The sequence below is a fragment of the Alexandromys fortis genome, unplaced genomic scaffold (genome assembly GCF_014885135.2).
Source record: "Alexandromys fortis isolate MF-2015 unplaced genomic scaffold, M_Fortis_MF-2015_v1.1 scaffold_58, whole genome shotgun sequence".
Lineage (NCBI taxonomy): Eukaryota > Metazoa > Chordata > Mammalia > Rodentia > Cricetidae > Alexandromys > Alexandromys fortis.
In genome coordinates, this window is record NW_026067940.1 from 2,324,420 (window position 1) to 2,337,113 (window position 12,694).

The following is a 12,694-nucleotide window of genomic DNA, read 5'->3' on the forward strand; positions in this document are numbered from 1 at the left end:
CTGAAAGAAGGGTCTATGTTAAATATTAGGGTCACTTTTGATAGAGTTTTAGCGCATAACAGATTCACTGAGCTTGAAGTCCAGTGGTAGAGTACATGCATGTGAAGTGCCCTGCTTTTAGTCCCGAGCATACACATACATGTACTTGTACACAAGTGTGTGTACGAGCGTGTGCACGCACATACTGCTCGCTGTTGGATGCCCTCCTTTGTGGTTTCTCTATGCCTGTCACCATTACACTCCTAAATTCTGAAGCTCTTTCTTCACAGTCACATCAACCCATCATTACCAGCTTGATTCTATGCCGCCTTAGAGGGGACCAGTTCTGTTCAATTTCATCAGCTCCACCTTAAATGGACTCACACCAGAATCCCTGCAGCAGCCTCTGGAGTGCCCTGTTGGCTATTTCCCTTGTTCCATCCTCAACTCCCTGTCAAATACTTCCAAGAGCTTTTCACTTCCTAAAGAGTAAAGACTAAAATTGCTTAGCCTGGAAATCAAGACCGCAGTAAACCAGTGTCTCTCCTTTCCTTATTTACTTACTACACCATCCAAACCCCTTGGCCTCTTCTCCTCTCATACGCTTTCCCTTCTACAACACTTTGGTCTCATCTGACAAAATCTTACCCAACCTCAAATCTCCCCACTTTTGTTGTTTTGTTTTTTTCTTGTATAATTCAGGCTGACCTGTAACTATGTGCTCCAAGCTGGTTTCAAACTCAGTCTCAAAATGTTGGAGTTAGAGGCATGGACCACCACGCCCAGAAAATTCTGTCTCTTCTATTAAGATGCCCTGGACATTCCCAAAGAACTCTGAATATGTGTGTGTGTGTGTGTGTGTGTGTGTGTGTGTGTGTAGGTGGGAATCAACAATGGGTATCTTTCTCGTTAACTCTCCACTGACCCCAGACAATTCTCATTTTCAGAGTCCTATGTGTGGCTCTATTCTTCTTCTAGTTATTGTCCAATCAACTGTCCTCTGCTCCCCCACCCCACACTTCAGTGGCCTACAATACTTACATTTCTATAACGTGGAAATGCTCTTGACTTCCACTTCTACTATCCCAACATCCGAAATCAGTTATCCCAGACCTGGTGACACGGCTCCGTAAAGGTGCTGCTGCACAAACCTGACCCCAGCTCAGACTCTCCAGAACCCAAGCCAGATTGGAAGGATGGAGGGAGAGAATCACCTCCACACAATTGCCCTCTGACCTCCAAATGATTGCTATGGCATGCACGCCATATTACATATATATGTAATATATGCACTTATTTAAAATATATATACACATACTTAAGAAATGAAAATAAAGACAACAATCCTTTTCCCCACTCCTCCTGAACACCTCCTCCACTACCACCCCTGCCCTCGCTCCAAGCTCTCCCTATCTCTTGCCTTAACTACACCAGCAGCTCCTAATGTCTGTCTTTCTAAACACTGGCCCTTCCTTCTTCCAATCCACCTTTCATGTTGTTACTAGAAGAACCCACGAGAAGAGGAAAAGTTCATTTGGGTGTAGTGGCACATGACTACAGTCCCTGCATTTGGAGGCTCCACACAATCACAACCTAGATCTAAATGCTCCCCCATCCTGATTCTTTTGTTTTAGTTCTAAAGTTCAGCACACACCAGCTCCGGCAGCCGCAGGGACAGCTAGTGATCCTTAGAGCCTCCATGATGGAGAGGATAAGACAGGCAACCATCAAAGAGAAGAGCCCTATGCCTCAGACAGGGTACAACCCAGAACGGAGTAGGATAAGAGCTGCTGCCTGGCGGAATGGCTCCTGACACACCAGCCACACCAACTGTGGCAGCCCCAGCACTGTGAACTTGGCTGCCATGCCCAGGAGATAGCACTGGTCTGGCCACCTGGACAGAGCCTGTGCGGGAAGGCTGCTTAGGTGGGGCAGACACAGGCCTGATTCCTGGAACAGGCACGGGTCACAAGTGGAGAAAGCAACAGTGCCTTTGTGGTTGGCATTTTTAAACCTCCCAGCTTTAGCCCTTGGTCTCTAACAATTCTTTATGTTAACTATCTTTACGTATTTCTCTGTACAGAGTTATTATATGATAAAGATAAAAAATGAAATTTACAGGTGTACTTTTTCTACTTCAAATTAGTTTAGGAAATTGAAATGATACCTGTAACTCCTTTGTCTCTTGAAGTTTTCTTTTCTCAGCTTGTTCGAACTTTTCTTTCCATACTCTTTCCAAAAAAAGAAAATATTGAAGTTAAAACATTCATTTATGTAAAACCAAAATCAAAAGAACATCTGCAAAGCTTGCGGAATAATAGCATTTCAAAAGAACAACTGGCTAGGCAGAGGTGGTGCACACCCCTACTCCCAGCAGTTGGGAGGCAGAAGCTGTCAGATCTCTGTGAGTTCGAGGCCAGCCTGGGCTACACAGTGAGTTCCAGGACAGTAAGGACTGTTACACAGAGAAATCCTATCTCAAAAAAGAGAAAAGAAAACTAAAGAAAGAAAGAAACAGACAAATAAACAAAAAAGGACCATGGCAAACAAGCTGCTCCTTTCTAAAGGAGGTGGAGAGAGATCCAATGCTCTCTGGCCCCCCTCCCAGTCTAGTCTGCAGGAACACATTCCATGGCTCTGGTTCCGGGGGCACTCACCTTTGCAGCTCTGCCATGTCTCTCTCCTGCTGATGCAGCTTCATCCGCAAGGATGTTATCTCTTGTCGGCAGAGTCTATACCGTTCAGGATCAATATTCCGGTTGTTCCTCTGAGCAGCTTTTAACTTCTCAATTTCTGCTTTCAGTTCTGAAGATTCATAAAGAGACACGTGATGAACAACCACCTCTGGAAAAGGCTGATTCCACTTGCTGCCCCCTCTTCCTTAGCCTTTTCTCTGACTTCCCTCTCGGCCTCCTCTTTTTCTCACGGTATGCCACCTTCCTCCATCACCGTCGGGTTTACAACTAGGATGTATGAGCAAATAGGTGTGGAAAAAATAGTTCTCTTAAAAACCATATACAGTGAGATTGGAATTAGAATTTAATAAATCTAAATTGCAGAATGATATCTTTTGTAATTGAGAAAACGGGACTGCGGAGATGGCTCCCTTGGTAAAATGCTTCTTGTGCATTCCTGAGAATGGGGATAGCACCCATGCACATGCTGGGTGGGTGTAGCAGCCTGTCTGTATCCACTCTATTTGCAAGCCAGTGACAGGGGACTCCCCAAAGCAAGCTGGATAGTCAGCTTAGACAAACTGGGGAGCTTGGGGTCAACTGGGAGACACGATCTCAATAAGAAATATGGCGAGCAACCTAGGGAGACTCCCAACATTAGCCCGGGGTTTCCATAATACAGCATGCAAACACATGTGCATCCACACACAGACGCATATACAGTGTGCACAGACGTGTCTGTGCAAATCGTGAATAGTATTTCAGTTAATGCTCACCTCTAATTAACTTTGCATTCATATCTTCGTTGACTTTGGCGATATTGACTATCAGGCGGGCTTGGGTGGCGTATCTAAGTGTGCTTAGTGTTTCCTCGATGTTGCTGGCAGCAGGGCTGATGGTAGCAATCATTGCTGTTTTGGAATTCCCGCCCAGGCTTTCTTTTAAAAGCCTTTAAGGAGAAGGGAAAACAGCACAATAAGACTTTTCTTCTATAACCACCTAGAGCAGAAACTGTCTAGAAAACCCAAACCAATGACAAGAGCACACAACACAATACTGACTCTCCACTCACACACCATTAAAGCCTCTTACATCTCACAAATACATTCTTTTCTCTCACAGTTTCTTCTCATTTCTTTTTAAATTTTTTTTTTTTTTTTTTTTTTTTTTTTTTTTTTTTTTTTTTTTTTTTTTTTTTTTTTTTTTTTTTTTTTTTTTTTTTTTTTTTTTTTTTTTTTTGAGACAGGATCTCACTAATGCAGACTTGGCTAGGCTGAAACTTGCTATTCCAGGTTGGCCTCCAATTCACAGAGATCTGCCAGAGATCTGCCTGCCTCGGCCCTCCAAGTTCTGGGACTATAGGCGTGAATCACTACCATGCCTGACCCATGCTTCTGGCTTCTCTTATTTCTTCTATACTGCTTTATAAAACAATAAACTGTTTATAGGCTTTATGCATGATCCAACATTATTTAGTAAGATGTTTCCCTTTAGATGTGATTTCCTGCAGCAAGGAGACTGTGTGTCTTCATCATCTCTGTACGCCTAGTGCCATCATAACCTGCAGGAGTTAGTTTCCAATACATGCTGAAAATGACGAATTAACATATAAACATCCCGTACTGTACTGTGTGTAAAAGAGACTATAAGACTCAATATATCTTTATTATCACAAAATGAATTTCACTATTCCTAGCTTCTCAAGTCATTTTTTAAAAAACCCTATTCTCCCTTTTAAGTTTCAAGACAGAAATAACATCATAATTTAGCAGTGAAAAGCTGACCATGGTGTGAGCCACTTGGAAGGCTGATGCAGAAGGACTGCCATGGGTTCAAGGCCATCCTGGGCTATATAGTATATTCTAGAACAAAGAGAGCTGTCTAATGAGAAGAAAACCTAAATAAACATAGAAGAGCAACAATACACCAATTATAAAGACATACTGCTGTTGTAGATGGGGCTCTTGCCCAGTTGAACACCAAGGGTCCTCCACTTGAGTTAGGATTACATACCAACACATTCATTAGCAAACTGAAAATATCATGTATTTATTAAAACAAGTGAAAGACTTGTATAATAAAACTTTAAGACATTAAAGAAATAAGTTGGAGAAGACTAAAGAAGATGGAAAAATCTCTAATGGTAGGATTAATATTGTAAAAATAGCCATCCTACCAAGAGGAACCTATAGATTCAATGTAACCTCCATTAGAATTTCAACACACTTCTTAACAAAAATTAAGAAAACAATCTTCTACTTCATATGGAAACACACACAAACTCAACCCCAAAACAACAACAACAAAAAACCACATACAAAAAAAGCCAGAATAACTCAAACAATCCTGAATAACAAAAGAATTTCTAGAAGTACCACCATCCCAGATTTCAAGTTGAATTACAAGCTATAGTATTAAAAAAACATGGTATTAGCATAAAAAATAAACACATTGATCAACAGAGTAGAACTGAAGATCCAGACATAATTCTATACACCTGATTTTTGACAAAGAATACAAATATTCACACTGGAGAAAAGACAGCACCTTCAACAAATGATGCTGGTCACATGGATGTCTGTGTGCAGGAGAATGCAAATAGATCCACACCTATCACTCTGCACAAAACTCAAGTCCAAATGGTTCAAGGACCTCAATACAAAATCAGATACCCTGATTGTGACAGAAGATGAAGTGGGGAATAGGCTTGAACTCACGGGCCCAGGAAAGGACCTTCTGAACTGAATACCATTAGAACTCACGGGCCCGGGAAAGGACCTTCTGAACAGGACACCATGAGAACTCACGGGCCCGGGAAGGGACCTTCTGAACAGGACACCATGAGAACTCACGGGCCCGGGAAAGGACCTTCTGAACTGAATACCATTAGAACTCATGGGCCCAGGAAAGGACCTTCTGAACTGAATACCATTAGAACTCACGGGCCCGGGAAAGGACCTTCTGAACAGGATACCATGAGAACTCATGGGCCCAGGAAGGGACCTTCTGAACAGGACACCATTAGAACTCACGGGCCCGGGAAAGGACCTTCTGAGCAGGGCACCATTAGCACAGGCACTAAGAACAACAACACATAAATGGGATCTCACACAGGTGAGAAGCTTCTGTACTGCAAAGATACTCATTCAGACAAAGTGGCAGCCTATACCTGACAGAAGGCTAATATCCAAAATATGTAAAGAACTCAAAAAACTGAGTATCGAGAAAACAAATAACCCAATTTAAAAATGAAGTACAGAACTAAGCAGAGTTCTCACAAGATGAAGCACAAGTGGCTGAAAAAGACTTAAATGTTCAACATCCTTAGACATCAGGGAAATAAATGCAAATGAAGACTATCTGAGATTTCGTATTGCTTCAGTTGGAGGAGCCAGGACCAACAAAACAAATGAAAGCACAGCACACACTGCCAAGGGTGCAAGGGAAAAGAAACATTTATTCCCTGCAGGTGGGAGTGCAAACTTGTATGGTCTCTATGAAAATTACTGTGGTGGTGAAGATGGATGCTGTAAAGTAGTCCCACACTAATCCAGAACTGAGTATAATAAAGGGTTCTTTATTTAGGGCTAGACTCATAGATCACAGTCCTTTGCACAGGAGGGGAACAGGAACTGAATCCAGCAGCACAGAGACTCAGGGAGAGGGAGGGAGCACACACACACCTTGTACAAGTTTTACAGCTGCATTTACAGTATAGGAGACCACACCCAAGTGGGCTGGTATCGTAAAGACTATTGGCTGAAGGAGTTTCCACACATGGTGGTTCCTCAGGAAGCTGGAACAGATCTACCTCAAGACCCCACTGTACCACTCTTGGACATGCACCCAAAGGATGCCCCACCCTACCATAGGTGCTTGCCCACCCATGTTCACTGCTGCTTTGTTCTTAATTGTCAGAAACTGGAAGCAGCCTAGATGACAATGAAAATGTGATACATTTACACAATGGAATATTAGTCAGCTGGTGAGAAAAATGAAATTCTGAAATATTCATTTAAATGGGTGGAGCTAGAGGAATCATCCTGAGTAACCTTCTATGTAAGGCCTCCACATACATACTGTAACATGCACACACACAAAATCAGATTTTAAAAAAAGAATCCCCCAAAACAAGAAGTCATTTTTCTTAAATATTTATCATTTTTCACACCATCAAGTAGAAAATTTTCAAGAAAAATCATTATATGCTACAGGCTATCTTATCTATATTAATGTTTATTAGAAGTTGAACATTAAATTCATACCGGGACAATGATGTATCAGAAGTAAAATGAACACTCATAAAAACACGGAAGAGCTATGTGCTAGCTGTTAAGTGCTAGGCAAACAAAATTATTCAATTTCACTTTATACACAGAGCAAATGTTCTGTAATACATGTGAAGTGCTAACAAGCATAAGCAGAGAGCTTTATATTCATCTCTGAAGACACTCCAGGTAGATTGTTTCTAGAATTCATAATTCTCCTCTAAGCCAAAACATGAAATCAGTCCACCATCCTTCTCTCTCTCTCTCTCTCTCTCTCATTGTTAGAGTTAACCTTATTATTTAGACACAAAGGGAGAAATGTGTAGAAAGTTTCTTTACACTGTGTGAAAATGTGTCACAGTAACTGGTTTAATAAAAAGCTAAATGGGCAATAGCTAGGCAGGAGGAATAGCAGGGACTTCTGCACAGACAGATCAGGGAAGAAAGGCAGAGTTGCCATCCAGACACTGAGGAAACAGGATGGGTAAAATTAAGATGAGGTAATGAATATGTGGAAGATTAAAAAATATTAAGATTAAAAAAATATGGGTTAATTTAAGTTATAAGAGCTAGAAACAAGCCTAAGCTAAGGCCAAGCTTTCAAAATTAATAATAAGCCTCTGGTCATTTTCTTATGAGCTGGCAGCCCAAAAGAAAAATCTATCTACTGTGTGTGTGTGTTTGGCATTGCTGGGGTCTGAACCTAAAACTTCCTGTGATGTGGGATTTCCCTCTATGTGCTGTGACTACCATTGGTTAATAAAGAAGCTGTCTTAGGCCTGTGCAGAGCAGAATAGAGAGAGGTAGGTGTGGAAAACTAAACTGAATGCTGGGAGAAAGAAGGAGGAGTCACTGAGAAGCCATGTGGCCCCATCAGAGACAGACATCGGAACTTTACCTGGTAAGCCTCAGCCACGTGGCGATACACAGATGAATAGAAATGGGCTAAATTAAGATGCAAGAGTTAGTCAATAAGAAGCTAGAACTAATGGACCAAGTAGTGATTTACTTAATATAGTTTCTGTGTGGTTATTTCAGGTCTTAGTGCTAGGCAGTCAGGGAATAAACAAGCAACCTCCTGCAACAGTCCTGCAGGACTTTGTGCACACCAGCAAGCACTCTACCACCATCCCAACCCACTATATCTTACACTATTATTTATTTTTCAGGAGCTGAGGAGATGGGTTAGTGGGTAAAGTACTTGTGCAAGCATGAGGACCTGAGCTCTGGTCCCCAGAACTCACAGAAAAGCTGGGCACAGATGGGAGGTGGTGGCAGGCATATATCTCTGCGAGTTTGAGGCCAGTCGGCTCTACAGAGCAAGTTTCAGGACAGCTAGGGCAGTTAGTTACACAGACAAACCCTATCTCAAAATAGCCAAGAAAAAAAAAAGAAGGTTGAACACACTTTGGTGACTCGAGCCACTGAGTTAGCGCTCCCCCCACCCCCACTCTCCTCTCCTCTCTGGCCTTCTCCCACCCCTTCCGCCTCATGGTTATGAAGCAGAAGCAAGCTCTCAGCTACTGCACCAGCTCCAAGTCTGCCTCTGCTGCCTTTCTCCTCGCCATGGTCGTGGACTCACTCTCTGAAACGCTAGGCAGGTCTGCAATTAGATGTGTTTTTCTAGATTGCCTTGGCCATGGTGTTTCGTCACAGCAGTAGAACAGTGACTAAGATACACCCCATACTCCCAGTCCTGGAGAAGCAGCAGACTCCAGAGACTAGCCAGCTATTCAAACCAGAACACCGAGTTCCAGATTCAATGAGAGATCTTTCTAAAGAATCAGGCAGAGAGAGGACAGAGGAGACTCTGAATTTGACCTCTGGCCTCCACATGCACACACGCAGGCAAGCACTCCTGTCACGTAAGTGTGCAAACATGCATACACCACAGACATACACCAAAAACAAAACAAACTCCATTACTTATGTTTTGAAAGATACTTGCCATGTAAGAACAGATTCACGATATGGAATAAAAACCCTTTTTCCGTTTGCTTGCTCGGAGAGCGCAGATATGACCTTCCCCAGAGTCAGCAAGGACTTGTTAATGCTTACACCTTCCTGTAGTACGGTTAAAAATAGTTATTTTTCTTAACATTTCAGCAACAGATCTATACCATAAAATACCTCACTCCTCATACAATTACTTTCTTCCATAAACTATCAACATTTTTATGACTCAAAATTATTAATTTTCTTTGAAAAGTAATCACAATGAAGTATGCGACCCACTGCAATCTAAAAAGTAAAGATAAAGATACTTTACTTTTTGTTGTTAAGTATATTCAAGTTACACTCTCCTAAAAATAATGCCCTCGGCCGGGCGATGGTGGTGCACTCCTTTAATCCCAGCACTCGGGAGGCAGAGGCAGGCGGATCTCTGTGAGTTCGAGACCAGCCTGGTCTACAAGAGCTAGTTCCAGGACAGGCTCCAAAGCCACAGAGAAACCCTGTCTCGAAAACCCAAACAAACAAACAAATAAATAAATAAAATAAAAATAATAATGCCCTCAAAATAAGTTTCACCATCATGGCAAGACTAAGGGAAAAGGTAGGGCCCACCTGTGGTCCCAGCTATGATGGAGCCTGAGGTAGGAGGAGGTAGGAGGGTCACTGCAAAGGAGTTGATGGTCAGTCTCAGCAACTCAGACCCCACCGTACAAGAGGCAGGGAGAATGAGTGACCAGCACCCTTCTTACCTTCAATCGCTCCCCACTCGTGTGGGCGGCAGAGCAGCGCTCGCTGCCAGCCAAATCTATGAGGTTTATGCGGCTTGTGATTCTGTGGTCGTGCTCTTCCCCTTCCACGAATTCTGTCTACAACAACATCAAAGGAAAATAAAGCAAGACTCTTTTAATAGCTTGCCATCAACAAGTCTTTAAAGGGCAAAGTTACTCAAGTTATAAATTATTTATTTTTAAAACCATCTCTGGGCTGGAGAGATGGCTCAGCAGCTAAGGGCACTGGCTGCTCTTCCAGAGATTCAGCACAGATCCAGAAGTTCAATTCTCAGTAACCACATGGTGGCTCACAACCATCTATAGCAAGTCTGATGTCCTCTTATGACATGTGGGTATGCAAGCAGCCCACGCAGACATAAAACATAAATAAATTAAAAAACAAAAAACAAACCCATCTCTTACTATGTAACAATGCATGCATAGCCATGAAGTCTACTAAAAAGAACACATTGAGTAGAGCTTAGATTGCAACAAATATGTAAAAGAACTTACTTTAAAAAAAGCAAAAGTCTTAACTAGCTTAAGCAAACAACTAGGTGTTTGGGTTCAGGCTTCACTGTAGCCCATGGCATCCATTCTGGAATGTTTGGGGGGAAATGTCCCATCCCAGGTCCCTCCCCTGGGAGTTGCTATTAGGGACTATGGACCCCCAGACCCTGAATTTCCTGTGACCCCTTGACTGCTGGAGTAAACAGCTTGTTTTCCTATGCTTGCAGCTGCTCTGAGCACTGTCTCTCTGTCTCTGTCTCTCTCTCTCTGTATGTGTGTGTGTGTGTGTGTTAACTCTCCAGCCCCTTGCCCAACTAGCAAACCTCCTATATTGCAGGTGATAAGCTACAGGCATAGTACCGTAGTACACATAGTATAGGTGCTACAGGACCGTAGTACACATAGTAGTAGCTACAAGTTGCCTCAGTCCAGACTCCACCTCCCAGAAAGCCCACCAAACGGTGGTGACCCCTCCCCAGAGAGTCTTGAGACCACTCCCAGGCTATTTAAATTGCCCCTCAGAGACTGAGCTCCTGGTCTTTCTGATTCTCCTTTCCCCTCTCCAACTGGAAGGCCACCCGGGAGTGCTGGCATCCATTAAGCCTGGGCTTTTTCTAGTTTGGTTTGATTTGGTCTGATTTGGATTACTGTGTTGGCGAAGAAGTTTGTTGGGCCGAAAAACTTTGCTCTAGGAATAGAAAAATGTTGCTTAGTCAGGTGGTGGTGGCACACGCCTTTAATTCCAGCACTTGGGAGGCAGGTGGAGCTATGAGAGTTTGAGGCCAGCCTGGTCTACAGAGCAAGTGCCAAAACAGCCAGGGCTACACAGAGAGACCCTGCCTTGGGGGTTAAAAAAGAAAAAGAAAAATATTGCTTCTTTCATTTGTTGCTTATCTCAACAGAATAATAGCAAAACATTAAATCGATATATAAATGGCTAACGGCAGAGAAAAATCAAACAATTATAATAGTGGAATATTGTAAAACTTTAAAAATTATCTCTACAAAGAATTTCTATGGCATGTGAGTGTTAAAAAGTTTTGTGAAATTTGACTGTGATTATAGCTAACTGAAAGATCATATAGCAAAATGCTTACAGAAACTTGAGGAGTGAAATCTATGGGTTATTATTATTTTTTTTCTGTGTTTGTATATGTATGTGTATATGTGTGTGAGTACATGTGTGTGAATGTTCATGAATGTGTGTACACATGTACATGGAGATTAACCTCAGGTGTTTCTCTTTAGAACTGTCCATCCCTCCTTGCCCTGAAGTCTACCACACAGTCCAGGCTGTCTGGGCAATGCGCTAGGGGTCTGTGCCTTTCCAGGGCTGGGACTATAAGTCTGTGCTATTGTGTCCAATGTTTTAACATGCTTGTGCCTCAAGCCCTTTACACACTGACTTACCTCCCTAGCCTTAAAATCACCTTTTATTTTCTAATATGTTCCCAAGTATTCTAAAATTAGTATATATTGTCATACATTTGCTAAGCTTTTATCAATGATATCATAAATTGTTAGTCATCTATTACTGATATAGATTACTGATAATCATAAATTATTAATAACGTGATTTTGATTAAAAACAGTAAATACTAAACTGCTATATATAACAAGTCATGCAAAGTTATTGTGAAATTCCTTAAAATCTCTTTACACTTATACTATACTTCTATTTTTAGACTTACAGAAGTAAATAAGAAAAACACAGAACAAGTGCATTCACTATCTTATTTATGAAAATTGCCACCTGCAGCAAAATACTTGAAGTGACCTGAAAGCCTCCTCCTGAGGACTAACTCTCACAGTCTTGAAAGATGCCGAGCAAGCTGCCAAGGGAGGGAAGCAACAGAGTCCTACCCAGCCATGACACCTATGAACCATGACCATGACCAGACGCAAGATATCCCTAAAGGTGTGATCGATAGTGGCACTCATATTTTGGTGGTAGCCAGAGCTGTCTAAGAAGGCCCACTCAACAGGGGGAAATCATGCCTAGAAAGCCAGCCAGTGACCCAGGGACAATGAGGTCATGGACCTTAGAGGAGACGCTACTACGGCCACTTCACTAAGCTAGGCAAGTTCCTCATGACATTCTAAACACTTAGCCTGAGATGCACGGGTAAGTGTAGCTCTCACTTTTCATCAGAGAAGCTTCTCTTTGAGAGAGACCCTTACAGAAAACTACAACTGGTCAAAATGCAGAGAACAACAGGTCAAGGGTGTTCAGCCCCAACAGGTACGTGTACAACACTCCTGCACTTAAGGCTGAGGGGACATTGTGGAAAAGGGGACAGGAAGACTGTAAGTCGGAGAACAAGGAGACCTGTCGTGAGATTTTTGTCTCCTAAAAATGACAGGAACTCTTCACCCATGATATCTCAATAATGTAGTTGCCTAAATAAGACCTGAGCAGGGACAAAACCAAGAGACACACTAAGGTGGAAAGGAGAAACCTCATGAGACTCTACCCTTAGACAAAGAACTCTAGGCAACTAAGGAAGGCTGAGAAGGGGAGAATTAGTCTTCAGGGATA

General features: G+C 42.4%; 1 protein-coding gene across 2 annotated transcripts in view; it reads right to left on the reverse strand.

The window, feature by feature from the left end:
• Kif14 (kinesin family member 14) overlaps positions 1-12,694 on the reverse strand; it is a 72,859-nt gene that overhangs the window by 41,864 nt on the left and 18,301 nt on the right. For both annotated transcript variants that reach the window (XM_050147865.1, XM_050147864.1), the window contains exons 9-13: positions 9,625-9,741; positions 8,871-8,986; positions 3,431-3,603; positions 2,637-2,784; positions 2,147-2,210 (exon numbers count right to left, since the gene is read on the reverse strand). In XM_050147865.1, the coding sequence (XP_050003822.1) occupies positions 2,147-2,210; positions 2,637-2,784; positions 3,431-3,603; positions 8,871-8,986; positions 9,625-9,741 (618 nt within the window). The remainder of the gene's footprint in view (positions 1-2,146; positions 2,211-2,636; positions 2,785-3,430; positions 3,604-8,870; positions 8,987-9,624; positions 9,742-12,694) is intronic.